At 37.1% G+C, this 16,796-nt stretch overlaps 1 protein-coding gene across 1 annotated transcript; it reads right to left on the bottom strand.

Annotated features, from left to right (window-relative positions):
• Window positions 1-483: 483 nt before the first annotated feature.
• Window positions 484-8,493, bottom strand: LOC308692470 (uncharacterized protein). The gene is made up of 4 exons (XM_081368515.1): window positions 8,246-8,493; window positions 3,865-3,937; window positions 3,490-3,661; window positions 484-1,176 (listed from the first exon to the last, which is right to left on the bottom strand). The coding sequence occupies exons 2-4, from the start codon at window positions 3,923-3,925 to the stop codon at window positions 918-920; spliced, it is 492 nt and encodes a 163-aa protein (XP_081224641.1). The 5' UTR covers window positions 3,926-3,937; window positions 8,246-8,493; the 3' UTR covers window positions 484-917.
• Window positions 8,494-16,796: the final 8,303 nt, after the last annotated feature.

The raw sequence follows: 16,796 nt of genomic DNA, 5'->3' as shown, positions 1-16,796 counted from the left end.
CTGCTAAGTATAACACACCGTTGCCATGAAAAACAGAGCGTTGCTATGGACGCAGGATTCTAACTGTAGAGACGGAACAGACTATTTTCTTTGGCAGAAGCAATACAATCGTTTTTAAATCAACAAACTCCTTTTTAAATCAATACTTTGTGTCAGATTATTGATTTATTTGGTAGGTAGCCATGTAATAAGCGGGATAATGTAGAGCGAGGAGGTTATAGCGAATACAACCCCTTCAGACTGATTCAAGTCCTGATCAGCCTGTCGGGGTTGTATTCGCTATTACAACCGCCTCGCTCTACATTATCCCTTGTATATATATATATAAATATATATATATTTGTATCTTAAGTGGATACTGTATAATATGCAGTTCATTGAGTATATGTATGTATATTCTGTATTGTTGTGCTATAACTTATGTATACCGTGTATACTATATATTGTCCTATCATAGGACTATAGAAAACTTAAAATTGTAATAATATTTCACAATAACACTGGTTTTACTGTTAAACAAAGGAACTCTTGGTGAGAATAAGTGTACATTTACATGAAAATACCGCATTAAAAACGGAAAGGTTTTTCCTTTGCTTTTTTTGCGCAGAGACAACTCCTTTGTCAAAATGATCCGTGAAAATAACTAAAAACACTGTATTATGCTGCCAGGACAGTAGTTGGCGATGTCACTTTGTAAAGAAACACTACACGGCTATAGACTGAACACGTAACACGAATGCGCATGCCGTCACCGCTTTCACAAATTCATTTGTAATTTTGCGTTTTTGCCTAAATGTTTGAATGACAGTATATAGTAAAACATTGCAGATATATTGTGAGTGTCAGGCCTTTCAAAACATCTGAGAATACCTTGATTCATTCACATTATCCATTCTAAAAAGTAACACTCTGTCTGATCATTGGTTGTAGTTTGCCAGTCTATACTCATGCAGTTTGAAGTACTGGCAGTGGCAGAGGAACGGTATTATGAGCGGGATGATGGTGCAGGAGACGATGAGCAGCAGCAGGAGGGGCACACCTGGATCCTTCATATAAAAGCACAGAGAAAAATACTCCTTGTGGATTTCCATCAACACGTGGTGTCTGTAGAAAGCATGGGTACAGCATGTGTTGTTAGCCAGAATCTCAGTGCACATCATCAGGTTGACGTAGTGTCTGAGAGACCAAAAGAAACAGCAGGTGAATAACAGAGAAACTAACTTTTTTTTTTTGTACTCCGACACTTCCATACAAAAATGCCCTAAAAACATTATTCAATGTTCATTTAACAATGTATTAATATACCAAGAAGTGCATGAACTATACACTGTTAATTAATGTCAACAGTAAAATATAGGGGAAATATATATATCACAAATTGATATATGACTACGTATAGAGAGGACAATATAGATATATATATGATATGATATTATATATCATTATATAAGTTGCATTTTATTGCTTGGTTTAAGAATTGTTTTCTCAGTATAGAACTGTACCCATTTTTTTAGGTCATGACCCACCAGTTGAGAACCACTCGTATAACCTATTCATTAGCAGAAAGTAGGGGCCAAACCATAAAAATGTTGTCCTGCGCCCCCTTAATTGTAGCGACAGCCCTGGCACTACAGAGAAGTCAAGTTGAAGGTACGCTGTAATTTGTTGGCTCATCAAGATACGATGGACTAAATATTTTGGTTTAAGACAACCCACATGGGCTGGCCGTCGTGAAGATTGAAGAGTGTAGAGTCATCCTCTGGGTTTGGCGTTACTGTTCATAAAAATCTGATGTTACAAAGACCCCAGGGAAGCAGAAAGGCTTGACTTTCCCATGACTCTAGACGGCAGACTCTCTTTGAGGAGAAGTCATTCAAATCCCTACTGCGGGAAATCTGTTATTTTTGTCCCATTAGATAGATAGATATGGATCCATTCATCTATCTATCTATCTATCTATCTATCTATCTATCTATCTATCTATCTATCTATCTATCTATCTATCTATCTATCTATCTATCTATCTATCTATCTATCTATCTATCTATCTATCTATCTATCTATCTATCTATCTATCTATCTATCTATCTATCTATCTATCTATCTATCTATCTATCTATCTATCTATCTATCTGAATTACAAAGATACGATAATATACAATAAAATTTAAATAAGATTCAACAATAAAATAAAATATTATAAATAAAACCAAAAATATAGATAAAATAACATAATGAAATAAAATGTAAATTAAATAAATTAAATTAAATAACAAGGCAAAACAAAATAGTAAAATAAAACAAAATAAGTTTGCTATGATTTGTAGTTGTTGTTCTTTTTCAATATTACTCCAATTTTAGCTTATCTCAGTTAGTAGCCAAGGCAACCGTTCTAATTTATGTTTAGTATTTCATAGAATATTTGTGATTTCATTTTATTTCAATTAACAAAAATGTTTTTACTAGTTAAAGATAATTACCCTGTTTGAAAGCTCTAGATCACGGGTACAAAACTCAGGGTACGTTTACACAATGTTAAAAAACGGAAATGCTTTTCGTTTCTTCGTGTACATACGACAATGTTGTCAAAACGATCTCCATTCATATGGATCCCCGACAAAAAACTAAAAACGCTGTATTCTGCTGCCAGGCCAGTAGCTGGTAATGTTACTTTGTAAAGAAACACTACACCCCTATATACTGAACACATAATATGCATGCGCATGACAGCCCCATTTTCACCAATTCGCGATTTTGTAGTTTACACAGAGACGATAACGTTATCGGTTTCAAAAACTTGCCTGTTTTCAAAACTTTGTGTTTCAAGGCCCCCAAAATGCTGTTTTTATATATACAAAACGCATAATTTTTTTGCCGTTTTTAGATGAAAACGGTGTCGTGTAAACGGCCCCTCAGTTCCTGAAGGGCCACAGCCCTGCAGAGTTTAGCTTCAACCCTAATTAAACACACCTGATCAAGCTAATCAAGTCCTTCAGGTTTATTTGAAAACTACAGGGCTGCATCCGAAATCGCATACTCTCTTGAGTAGGGGCTTATTTCGAAAAAGTAATTACTTAATGACCGCTAAAAAATGATGTTCTAAGTAGTATGAGTGTAACTTGGCTACATTTGCCATGTTGTCTTTATCATGTGTCATATGTTGCTTTACTGCCATTCACAAATCCTCTCCCGTGGCCTCATGGGATAGTATAATACTGTATGCACACTTCAGAATCTCACCGCAATTAGTAGGTCATCCGGGTACTTTTTTTTTAAAAATTCAGTACTGTGAATTCGAACATGCTTCTTTTGTAATACTGTTTTTCACCTACTATATAGTAGGGAAGTATGCGAATTCGGATGGAGCCCAGGTATGTGCTGAAGCAGGTTTGGAACTAAACTCTGCTGGGCTGTGGCCCTCCAGGACCCCTGCTCTAGGAGAAGTTACAGCTGCTTCTGTCAAGCCAATATAACCATCAACTATCTCACCTTCTAGCGGTTGGCCAGGGACAACTGAGTTGGTAGTCAGTGGTTGCCATATTCTGAGTGAACGGCAGAACACAAAATTCATGAACCGTAGCATCATAGGTTACTTGGTCACATGGTAGACTCCTGCACCTTTCTGGCGGCGTCCAGATGCTTTCTGCTCCCTTCACCAAGACTGGGACAAAGTGAAAGAAGATGCATTAGAAAAGATACATTAGCCATTTCTACTGCCACTAAAAGACGTATAATTTACACAAAGGATGATTTCATGTCTGTAAATGGCCATTCCCTTTGGACCAATTGCATTTGCTTGCTCCAGACAGTAGAGGGAGGGTCTGTTGAATCTCTTACAAAGGCATAGAGGGCAGTTGTGATTACCTGCGAACGTTAAACACGTGATGAAACGGGCAGAAGTCACAGAGGCCTCGCTTCTCTCCATCCCTGAAGAATTCTGGGAAAAGCAGAGAACCTGTGAGTTTTCGTCAAACAGTCCAAACAATGCCTGTATTAATGGCGCGATGCCTTTCAAACAGATCCGTGAAACTGGCCCAAAGGATATTCTTTATCTTGATGAGAAATATAAGCCACGGCAGGCTGAGGAGGTGGAGGAGGTGGTCTCATAAAGCACAATATTTAAGTGGTCTCTTTGTTCGGGCTGACATCGTTATGGCTGCGGTCCATTTGCTCACTTTATCATGTTTCCAGAGCTCTTGTTTAGAGTTCCCCTCTGATGAGTCTCCCACATTTGGTGATTTATATCTTCTAAGTATGCTTGACTTTTACTGACATGGGCAAGATGCAGATTTTCTCTTGGCTCTGATTTAATGGAACAATCTTTCCACCAGCATGTGTCTCAGCTGGGCTCAAACAGTGTCAAAATATTCCAAAAAGGCTCATTATTCCCGCAAGCACTTGTTAGCTTTTGCACATTTGTTTTACACCCACCATCATTCATTATGAAACATGTGTGAAAGACCTTTTATTTACAAAAACAAGGGTTCAGATTACAGTCAAATATATCAAATGGCTTTTGGAAAGTTAGTCTCAAACCCAAAGGAAAATATTGCTCAGAGACTTCTCGTTCATAACTCATGAGACTTAATGGAGAACAAATACAGTTATGATTCATTAGTGTTACATGTGTTTCAAAGGTGGAAATTTAGGAATAAAATGGGACGCGTCATGGAGATCTGTTCAATTTCATTCAAGTATCAATTTTGTCTCAGATGTTTCTCCTACAAAAAAGGGGGGATTTGTTGACAGGAAACCTCAGAAATCTAGGAGTCATTTACACAACACTATTTTCAACTAATTTTTTATGCGTTTTACACTACAATGGCTACAAAATGCGTTTTACACTACAATGGCTACAAAATGCGTTGTACACACTACAATGGCTACAAAAACTATCACATGACCAGTCTATAGGTGCTTAGTGTTTCTCTGCTCCTGTCTGCCTTTGTGCTCCTGTCTGCCTCGCTGCCTGCTGTGAGTGTGTTTGTGTGCTTCGGTGCGGTAAGCTCCGTCTTAGCCTTATATTTCTTTGTTTTGAACCATCATTTTACTACCATTTCTAGTTGTTTATACTACTACATTTTACCCAACATCTCAGATTAACCTGACATCGCTAGCTTTTGTTATTAGTACTACTAGCACAAAACGCTAGTAATTCGCTAGCCTGCTAACGCGCCACCCGTGCGCTCAGCTATTTTATTTATTTATTTTTCTCTTGCGCGTCCGCGCCTTTGAGTTCATAAAAGCTCGGGTGAGTAAGAATCACTCAACAAACACGGTGAGTAATGTCTTGTCCTGTTATTGTCACTTGCACTTCATGTCACATGTTTAGCATAGGCTTCTCTGTCGACAATATAGGATTTATATGTGATAAATGTAAGGAGACAGTTAGGTTGACAGAGAAGATTTCAGAATTAGAAACACGCATCCAAACTTTAATTGAGGATAGTAAGAGTGCTAGTGCTTTAGATGTTTTGGATGCGCATAGCATAGTGAACACTTTACATGGCGTGGTTCCGGCTGAAGTAGAGCCCGTGCAGCCGGGCAAATGGGTGACAGTGAGGGATCGCTCTATTCGCGGATCTAAAAACCACTCTTCCGTTCCGATTACCATAACAAATCGAATTGCCCCGCTCAGTGAAACACCCACTGAGAATGATTGTGCCCTAGTTATTGGCGATTCTATTACACGGAACGTGAAAATAGAGACACCAACCACCATAGTCACATGTTTGCCGGGAGCCAGAGCGCCTGACATCAAAGCAAATTTAAAAGTGCTGGCTAATGCTAATCGTAAATTCTCTAAGATCATTATTCATGTCGGCACTAATGATGTTCGACTCCGCCAGTCGGAGATCACCAAAATTAATATTAAAGAGGTGTGTGAACTTGCAAGTACGATGTCAAGGACTGTAATTTCCTCTGGCCCCCTTCCTGTTCGCAGGAGTGATGAGATAGTTAGTAGATTGTGTTCGCTCAACGGTTGGCTGTCTCGGTGGTGTCCGCTTAATAATATAGAATTCATAGACAATTGGAAAAGTTTTTGGGGCAAACCTGACCTGTTGAAAAGAGATGGTATTCATCCCTCCTGGGATGGTGCTGCTCTTCTCTCTAGTAATATGGCTCATAGTCTTAGAGCTCAAACATGACAATCTGGGGCTCAGGTCAGGAAGCAGACAGACTGGCTTAACCGACTGTCTGCTAGCGGCCTCACGTCACCAAGGTCAGATAAATCCAATTACATAGAGCCTCTTTCACCTAGCTATCATCTTATAGAGACTGTGTCTGTTCCCCGAATTTGGAAATCAAAAAAACGTTTAAACCCAACTAAGGTTAAAAATTTAATTGATGTTCAACAAATAAAAAACAGCTCTTAACGCATTATAGTCCTTCACGTCTATTACGATCTCAAAATTCCGGCCAGTTGATAATACCTAGAATATCAAAATCGACTGCTGGCGGTAGATCCTTTTCCTATTTAGCACCAAAACTCTGGAACAGTCTTCCTACCATTGTCCGGGAAGCAGACACACTCTGTCAGTTCAAAGCCAGATTAAAGACACATCTCTTTGACCTAGCATTCACATAATACATTATAGACTTCTATAATTTAATGTTAGGCTGCATATAGTAGGTCAGCCGGAACCGGGAACACTTCCCAAAAATCCTGATGTACTCGTTACATCATGAGAAGAATGGCATCTACGCTAATTTTAGTGTCTGTGTTTATCCCGAGGTTTTCCTGCAGCCTGCCGGATCCAGGCCGTATCCAGATCTGACGAAGGACCTTCGCCTGGACCGATGACAACGCAGTGCTGAAGTGCCAACTAGTCTCTCCCTATGGAGGATCCCTCTACCACTATACAGATAAGGCGTTGTCGGGAAAATTCGTCTCGCGGTCCTACCCCAAAGCAACAAATAAAATATAATTCCTTATCAAAATTTATAAGGAAAGACAAGTATTTTGTTTAGGCTTGGCTTGTAGGGAATTCCAAGTATGCGTATATTCAAACGCACATAACTATAGAACCCATTCTAAATGCGCATGTGAACGCCATCAGCGTTTCTCACAGGTTCGCGTTTAAAGTCTGTGTAGAGAGAATGGTGTCGTCTTAGCGGCCCCTAATTTAATAACAAATGATCATTGCGACAGAAGCAAATCAATTAAAACTAACTTTAGATGGAAATAACTTAACTCTGCTATAAAGCCAAAACAATCTCTGTTACCTTAAATTATACGCTTATCTCTGTAAAGCTGCTTTGAAACAATCTACATTGTTAAAAGCGCTATATAAATGAAGATGACTTGACTTGACTTGACTTGACTTTAGTAAGTGACATCGCCAACTATTGGCCTGGCATGAATTATACAGAGCTTTTATTTTTCGTGGATCCGTGTGAACAGGGATCTTTTTTACAACGTTGTCATCTATACGCAAAAAATGCAAAGGAAAACTAATAACATCAATAGAATGTTTATTTAAAGTTATAATAATGTTCTCAAATGTTAGCATAAAAATGTTGCTTTATACATTGCTCATAAAGTGTTTTTGTTCTTAAACATTGTAGTTGGATGTTCGTCTAACATTTTTAAAATGTTACTAGGCCTTCTTTTTTCAGAATGTTCAGAGAACACTCAAAAGTAACATTCCCGTAATGTTTGAAGAATGATTAAATGGAATGTTGCCTTAAAGTGATAGTTCAACCAAAAATAAAAATTCTGTCATCATTTCAGTTTGTTCTAAACCTGTATGTGTTTCTTTCTTCTGTTGAACAGGAATGGAGATATTTTGAAGAACCCAACAGTTGCTATGGAAGTCAATGGGGACCAGGAACTCTTTGGTTGACAACATTCTTCAAAATATCTTCATCAGAACAAAGAAACTTATACAGATTTAGAACAACTTGAGGGTGACTAAATTTTTATTTATTTAGCAAAAGTGAGACATCAAGATCTCTTCTGAGACTTTAAAGGAGACATTTGAAAATACTAAAGTCCTTTTTTTCCTGGAGAAACATCTGAGAAGCAGGAGAACATTTGCGCTTATGTAATCTCATTGCTAAATGGTTGAGATGTGTACAGCCATCTGTACAACATGGATAATAGTCAGAATGTTAAGACCAACGCTTTGCCATTCCCGCATCACTAACAGGTGGACATTTTCTGCATGATCTTTAGCACCACTCACTATTGTCAATATATATATTTTTCAATACAAATCCAGCTTTTAAAATCTGCACTTACCTCGTCTTCGGAGCAGCCTCTCAGATTACATCACCTACTTATGCTGGAGGATAAATTCAAGTATCTTCAGAGCCTGTGATGTGATCCACACTAATGGAGAGAGAGAGAGAGAGAGAGAGAGAGACAGACAGAGTGCATGTACACAGTCACTGAAACTCTTGATGTTAATTAGAGTGGGAATTTGCTTTCGCAATGACAGCCACTAAGCCTCTGGACGTCTGTTTCCTTTCCCAGGCTCCTGTGTGTCCTTCCCTTTCGTTCTCAGGCATGTGATCCACGTTCCAGTGTGTCCCAGGCCTGATCACAATAAACATTCACACCAAGTCTGGCTATTCATTTCAAATTCATTTTGCTATATTGGCATGACATATTTTAGTAGCCTACATATTGCTATATCATCACATGCAGGGGAAATAACATTTATTTTAAAGTCAATATGAAACAGCATTTTTGGCATGGCATACTTTAATACATATTGCTAAAGCATTGCATGACGATAAATAAAATAATTTTGTGTAAAAAATAAGAATAATAGAATGATAAACTATGGATAAATCACTTTGAAGTCAATGTTAAACAGCATTTTTGACATTACATACTTTACATATTAAATATAAAATAAAATATTTGTATTAAAAAAACTGAACAAGCCACTTTAAGGTCAGAATTAAAAAAGACATTTTAGTATTGCTTAAGCTTTGCAAAGGGGGAAAATAATAAAAGAAAAGTAGAAATAATAAAATAATTACAAAAAATACTAATAAATAAATAGAAAATAGTTTTTGCTACTGAATGTTTTTTTTTCTCTCTACTTTAAACTAAACTTCAAATGTCTTTCCAACCCATTTTACTTCCATAAAGCGTTGTTTTTCTAAGTGAAACAGTATATTTGTAGGATATGACTTGATTTTATCTGATACAAATTCCCAGGACCTGCATGGGACAAAATTATAATTAATATCATGCACCTATCATTCGAAATAAGACCAGGAAAGGGATTTGGAAAGTTAAGAAGGTCCTGTTGACTTTAAGAGTTGTGTGACATGCACATATTCCCCAGAATCCCCTTCCTACTGGCCACATATTGATGCCATGAAGCAAGTTATCTTTATGAATAATCATGCAGATGTTTAACTCAAATATACAAGTTCTGTCATGGTGTGTGTTGGTCTGCATAATCCTAGAGATGATGATAAAATGGTGCCAGGCACACAACAAAAAAAAAAAAAAGAAGAAGAAGAAGAAAAAGTTCAGGGATTCATAACAGCACATTTCCCATCCATGCCATTTTGCAGCATATGCACATTTCATAAATCAGTTCCTGCAGAGGAGACCTTTCCGTGACCTCTAAAAGGAAAGTGGGGATCTATTTGTGTGTGTGTGTGTGCTTGTGGAGGGGAAACATTTGTAAACATGAATTAGGTATGCAAGTGAAACAGCAGAGGAAAAAGGAAAGCTGAATCAGCCGGGTAGTGCCTTGAACCTTTTCCATTAAATCATTTCCCCGAATTCTAACCATAAAACAAGACGGCTGTCTGAAGCCCGGCCAAAAAGCATTAATAACTCCTGGGTTTTGTTTGAGTTTTAATGCTTCTCCAAAGTTGAGGTTTGGGTTTGAACAACAGAAGAACGAGAGTGGAGTTGGCACTCTGTCGCGTTTAATAAACAAAATAAATTGCACATATTTTAAAAAAGGGCAGAATTTAATAACTCAAAGAGCTTATTTTACACGCTTGGTTACAAAATCTTATCTTTCACTGTTCGGTTAAGAACTACAATGTACATTGGCTAAAACAGACACTTCATGTTCAATGCAATATTTTTGATGCACACATTTGTCTTGGCCATGACAAAAAGTTATGCTCCATATTGTGGTTCCCAGATATACAACCCAAATCCAGAAAAGTCGGGGAATTTTGTAAAATGCAATAAAATCAAGAATCTGTGATTTGTTAGTTCTCTTTCAACTTTATTTAACTGACAAAAGTATAAGGAAAATCTTTATCTTTTAAAAATCTTTTAAAACGTCAGACTTTGTACTTCCGCTCAATTTCATTTCGCTTCTGTACTCAGTCTGAGACAGCGTCATAGCTTTCCGTTTTCCTCCGGCCTGAAAACAGCCAGGCCTATCAGCGAACAGAGGGCGGGCTGAGAGCCGTGACGTAGATGCTGATTGTACCGTGGATGCGTAGATTTACTTCACATAATCTGCAAAAGTCGTTCACAGCCATGTTCACTCCGGTATTTCGCTCGATGGTTTTTGTTTTCGAATCATACATGTGTTTACAGTGGAAGTTAGATGCGGCTGAGCATGCGCATAACACACGCCATAACCAAACGTTATGTGATTGGCTTACAGGTAACCAATGATTTTAAACTTCAGACAAGCGCCCCCCCCCCGCGAGAGAGAAAACACTTCTCTATTATGCCATTCTAGACTCTGTCTACGAAGCAAAGCGAAGTAGCAGAGTTTGGTATTACCAGGCTAGCTGCGACACACTCCAAAAAACAAAAGGCAAAATAAAAAAGTGAAAAGCTTATAGAATATCCAAGTTAAACTCTTTTTAAATAGTCCACAATAAGTTGGTGAGGTGAGGGTATAAGGATTGAGTGTAAATGTAAATATGGGTCATTGCTCATCACTTTGTGCCAAATATCATGAGAAAATTGTCAAATCGTTCAAAAATCACATTTCTATATGCAAGATTGCAAAGAATGTAGGTCTTTCACCATCTACCATACATAATATTGTGAAACGATTCAGGGAATTCAGAGAAATCTCAGTCTGTGTAGGGCAAAGCAGGAGACCTCTGTTGAATGTGCATGACCTTTGAGCCCTCAGAAGGCATTGCATGAGAAACCGTCAAGCTGCTAAATATAGCCATATGTGCTAGGGAGTTTCGTGGAAAACCGTCAGTCTGCTACTGCATCAAAGAATGCCACTTGAATCTCTGTTGTATCATTTAAAATTTTCAGGCAACTTTCTATGCTCATAATATAATTTGCAACGAAGATGGATGTAAATGCAAAGTAGAAGCACTTCTAGCATTGGTCTCAGACTTTTGGACCTTACTCTATATAAATGCATCACCCCCAGGAACCCTAGATCAATGTTAACAACATCAGCAGATTTCCCACATACTGTTATGTCAACATTGGAACTTAAACAAGGCCTCCCATAGTGCAGAATAAATGTAAGTGCCGTATCCATGACTTAGACAGCATGCTGAAACCTAAACGCACCATTGAAATGTTAAGCCTGCTGGAGTCTGACATATGTCAGGATGGACGTCTTTGGTTCATATTTGAAATTACATTATTTAAGGCATAGTATCCAGAGTTTTGACTTGAAACAAGTCTGGTCCGATCACTAAGTTTTGTTTTTACATGCTGTTTAATGACAGGGGAATCTGAAATAGATGATACCATAATCAAAGGCACAGCAATCTCAGCATACATTAGTACAGAAAACAAAATAAATTACTGGAAATATGTGCAAAATAGAGTGCTGGATAGATTATGTATTTTTGTAGGCTACAATTTTTGCATTTTAGCCTTTACAGTTAGGCTACATCATCCTGAAGTCAATGCATGTTTTGAATGGGCTTTTGGTTAAATGCCTGAAATAAGGTCTGTAGCTAAAACAAGGTCAATATATATTTTCACATTTTATTCTACAACATAAAATACATCAGTAATGCCCCCTTGCCCCCAAGACAATAGTTTTTTTTAAAAGATACTAACTGTTTAGTTACCCATATTGTTCAGCTGAAGAAAAAAATTCATAAAGGTTTGGAACAACTTGAGATGAAAATTTTTCATTTTTTGGTGAACTATTCCTTTAAATTGTCTTGAAAAAGTGGCTAAATTGGACTACAGTCTTTGTTATTTTTCATAGACTTTCATTTTCATAGACTTTCAATTTGTTATTTCCAGTCACATGTGTTCCTTTGTTTAATTTCCTGCCATGTATTAGTTACTATGGAGATTAATTAATCATCACAGGTGTTCGTCGTTATTTCCCTTATTTGTTTTGTATTTAAGTTGCAGTCATGTTTCCGCATAGTGGTTGTCTTGTCTCGTCTCGTCTCGTCTCGTGACGTGACATTATACCTGGGGCCTAGCCTATACCATGAAGCCGGTTTAGCCACCATACCACCAGCCTGGCTAGCCTGATATGTTTCAATTTAGTTTGCTCCAACCCTGGGTTTTAGGCACCATGAAAGTGGTTTGGCTTGGTTTGGTTCATCGCCATAGTAACTTATGCTCCACGGCTAACCTGGTCCGGGGCAGGTTATGTTCCAGATAAGAGGTTGCAAGCCGAACTTGGACCAATCAGCTGTGAGCAAAGTGACACATGTCTGATGCGATAAAGTCACTCCACCTGTTTCCACTCCAAATTAAAGATCACTACACAGCAAAAGATTTTTAAAGACAAAATTGTCCGGCTTTTAATGCTTATTTAGAATAATAATTTTGAATGATTTAGATATTATTTATGTAATTATTGTACCCTTAATCGATCACACATGTACAATTTTAGTTTATCAATTATTATTATGCACAGTTTAATTGAATAAATATATAAAGGTAATATAAATACGCTTTAGAAACAATAGATAAAGCTATATAAAATGACTACATTTGAGCTTAAATGTAAAAAATTTCTCTACCTTTATCAAATGTATAAACTAACTTCACAACTTTTACTTGCATTGATGTAGCAAGACTTTTTATTTTAGTTGTCCTCTTTCATAGACAGCTATTTTATTCTTGCTGTGTAAATTTGTTTCAATTCTTTTATATTTTTCAATCTCGTAATATTCTGTAGTGAATCGCGCTGCTTCTCTCGCGAGAAATTAATCTCATTTTCACTCTTTCTCAGTATGTGATTGGTTGTTCGCTACTGATGTCACACCTAAGCTCCTAAACTCAGGATCAAAGCCTGAGTTGACAGAGACAGTTGATTTAGTTTAGTTTATTTGTTTACAGGGGCAATGCACATTAATAAACATAAATGTAAACGTGCCAGAATTAGCCCAAAAGGCTATTTTTCATCTGTAGACCCTTGACAGAATGTTAAAAAGTCACCCTAAAAACAGAGACAGAGCATCACACATATACAGTACACATTATATGAAAAAAAAATAAAAAATAATAATAATAATAATTAATAATAATAATGATAATAATTAAAAAAAAATTAACATGAGAGAAAGGAAAGAGAGAAAGATGGAAACAGAAGAGAGCAACATAGCGTAGAACAATTAGTACAAAGTCTATTGTCAAGAATACAATACTAATGTTGACAGTGCTGAGTTGTTAGTAACCATTTTTTAAGATGAGACTGAAAAGAGCCAAAAGCATGTAATCGTCTAATTGTTGATGGAACGGAGTTCCATTCTCTTGCAGCTCTGACCGAAAATACAGACTGGCTAAAGTTACTTCTTCTGAGAGGGATAATACAGTCCCCTCTTTCCCCACCCCTAGTAGATCGGTAAGCAGGTGTTCTAATATTCACAAACTCTTTTAGTGGTGAAGACAGGCTATGTATAGTTTTAAACAGCAGACAAATATGTACATATTTGATCAAGTTATCCCAGCTTAGCAAGTTGTGTTTTTTTAATATTGAGCAGTGATGAAACCGAACTGATTTCTTATCAAGAGTTTTTAGTGATTGTTTATACAAAGACTCTAGCGGTTTCAGAGTAGTAATACTAGCTTGCGACCAAGTAGTTAAACAGTAGGTAATATGCGAAATAATCATGGAATGCATATACATCAAGGCGGCGTCAGACGACATATAATCACGAATAAATCTAAAATTTGATAAATTAAATCTGACCCGGTTACAGACCTTTTTAACCTGTGCTTTAAATGAAAGTTTGGAATCAATCAGAATGCCAAGGTACTTATATTCAGATACAACTTGTAATCTTTCCCCTGATACAAATACATCTGGCACTATACTTAATTTCTTAGTTTTGTTGATAAACATACACACTGTTTTAGAAATGTTTAACTGTAAGCAGCATTGTTCTAACCAAGCCGCAACATGAGCCAGGGATTCTGTAAGTTCATTTGCAACTTGTGACACACTACTTCCGTGTACATAAATAACAGTGTCATCTGCATACATTTGAATGTTAGTGTTAGGACAGACAGTAGGAAGATCATTGATGTACAACGAGAAAAGCAAAGGACCCAGAATAGATCCTTGTGGAACACCAGTGGATATACTTAGAGGAGCTGACTTATAATTCTGTATACTAACATACTGTGTGCGACCTAACAAGTATGATTCGATCCATCTTAACGTATGTGGAGAAAAATTAAAACTTAATAATTTAGACAACAAAATTCTGTGGTTTACGGTGTCAAAGGCCTTCCTGAAGTCAAGAAACACAGCCCCGACAACCCCTCCTTTATCTAATAGAGACTTAACTTTTTCAGTGAAATAGCAATTTGCCATCTCGGTTGAATAGTTTGCTCTAAAGCCAAATTGCATTGGATGTAAAACAAAAGAACTATTATTCAAATAATTAGTGATTTGTGCAGCCATCAATTTCTCTGCAACCTTTGAGACTATAGGTAAAATACTAATAGGTCTGTAGTTACTAGCAGAGTGAGGAACACCACTTTTGAATATAGGCACAATAACAGACGACTTCCAAGCACATGGGAACATCCCCTGAGAAATAGAAAGGTTGATAATTTTAGTGATAGGATTAACTAACGACTCACTAAGCTCTTTAAGCATTACCACATCCATACCAAATATATCCTTTGCTCTGGATGGTTTAAGAGATGTAATTGTTCTTATGACGTCTAATTCAGAGACTGCCCTTAGAGTAAAGGCTTGTTCACCTGCATTAACTATACAAGTTTCTGTATACTCAGGGGAAAAACATTTCGTAATTGTGACTACTGAGTCAACAAAATAATGATTTAGTGCTTCGGCTACATCAGCTGGATTGTTAGTCAGCTTCCCGTTTACCATCAATTCAAGTGATGACCTATCTTTTCTTTTGTCACCTTTTAAGTAGCTCAACCTATTCCAGATTATTTTTGAATTACCTCTAGCCTCATTAATTATCCTCAGAAAAAAATCAGCCTTTGCTTTTCTCATCGACTTTACCACCTTGTTCCGTAACATAGCGAAATGTTGTCTATCATGAATAAGCTTTGATCTGTTTGCTGTTTTTAAAGCAAGATCTCGATTTTTCATTAATTTTAAGATATCTGGATTGATCCAAGGGACAGTATTTTTTTTACTTTTAGGATTAAGTTTACAACTGAAATCATTAATAGTGCTCTCTAATTTTTTGGAAAATATTTGACTGTCTTCGTCCTGATCTTTTCCGATTAATAAATCCTCCCATTCAATCTGGTGAACTGCCTTTCTAAAATCATCTAATTTACGTTTTGGAATGCCATAAGAGTCATATTTCCTTCTGAATGAATTGAATCTCTTGTTGGATAATTTTCTGGCCACTAAAATCAAATTGTGATCTGAAAGGCCTGTTAACATATTAAAAGTTTTTAAAATTCTCTCTGCTCGATTACTAAAAATTAAATCAATTTGAGAACTTGTTGAATTAGTTATTCTTGTGGGCCCATTAATCATTTGCTTCAGATCAAAATGATCAGTTATCTGTTTGAGATTCTTTCTGACGGTTTTATCTTCCCAATTAATATTAAAGTCTCCCATTATAATAACTTCTTTGTTGAAATCACACTGCTTTAGTAATTGTTTCAAATTTTCATAAAAACTAATATTAGAAGATGGTGGACGATAAATTACAATTAATACAAAAGACATTTGTGGTGATAATATGAGGTTCAGACCAATACATTCCAAGCCCATACAATTTGCCCAGTCAATTTCATTACACTGGATGGTAGTTTTCACATAAATCATAACACCACCTCCCTTAGAACCAAGTCTATCTTTCCTGTACAATGTAAAACCAGGTACTTCTAAAGCTGCAGACGGAGAATTTTCATGAAGCCATGTCTCAGATAAACAAAGAAAATCTAGGTTAGAGTCTAGTAATAGATGATGAATTTGATCACTTTTTGATATTATACTTCGGATGTTAAAGTGCCCACCTAAGAGACCTTTTGGCTTGACTTTAGGATCCCAAATGGTTCTTGATTGATTTACTGTCTGAAAGAATCCCCATTTCTTATTTTTTAAAATACCTTGATTTACAACTTTACTTTTGACATTTTGCATAGACTTTGCAGACACTTGTAAAGTACCTAAACCGGAGTTAGCAGAAATGGAAGGTGACTCCAACGGAGCAGAATTCCCTTCATTCCCCAAAGGTCTTAAAATACACGATCTCGTCTGAAAGTTCGTGTCACTCCCGCTCGCCGCACGAGAACCCAGTCCTACCTCAGACGCCAGCATTCCCACATGGACGTGCCGCGGAACGCCAACTGCGGCCGTGGTAACACCCGGCAACTCGGCCTCCTCTGCCGCGAAACTCCCCGCACCAACACCGCCGCCAGTATCCAGCAAGATAGAGCGAGGGAGGTTAGTGTG

The sequence above is a fragment of the Scardinius erythrophthalmus genome (assembly GCF_964197995.2).
Source record: "Scardinius erythrophthalmus genome assembly, chromosome: 6".
Lineage (NCBI taxonomy): Eukaryota > Metazoa > Chordata > Actinopteri > Cypriniformes > Leuciscidae > Scardinius > Scardinius erythrophthalmus.
This window is presented reverse-complemented; position numbering and strand designations above follow the sequence as displayed.

Excerpts from the sequence above, each read along its gene's own strand:
- LOC308692470 (XM_081368515.1), bottom strand. The coding sequence starts at position 3,925 with ATGGAGAGAAGCGAGGCCTCTGTGACTTCTGCCCGTTTCATCACGTGT. Across the intron at positions 3,662-3,864 it reads CACGTGTTTAACGTTCGCAG|TCTTGGTGAAGGGAGCAGAA; the intron begins GTAATCACAACT and ends ACTTTGTCCCAG. Across the intron at positions 1,177-3,489 it reads CCCTGGCCAACCGCTAGAAG|ACACTACGTCAACCTGATGA; the intron begins GTGAGATAGTTG and ends TTGGTCTCTCAG.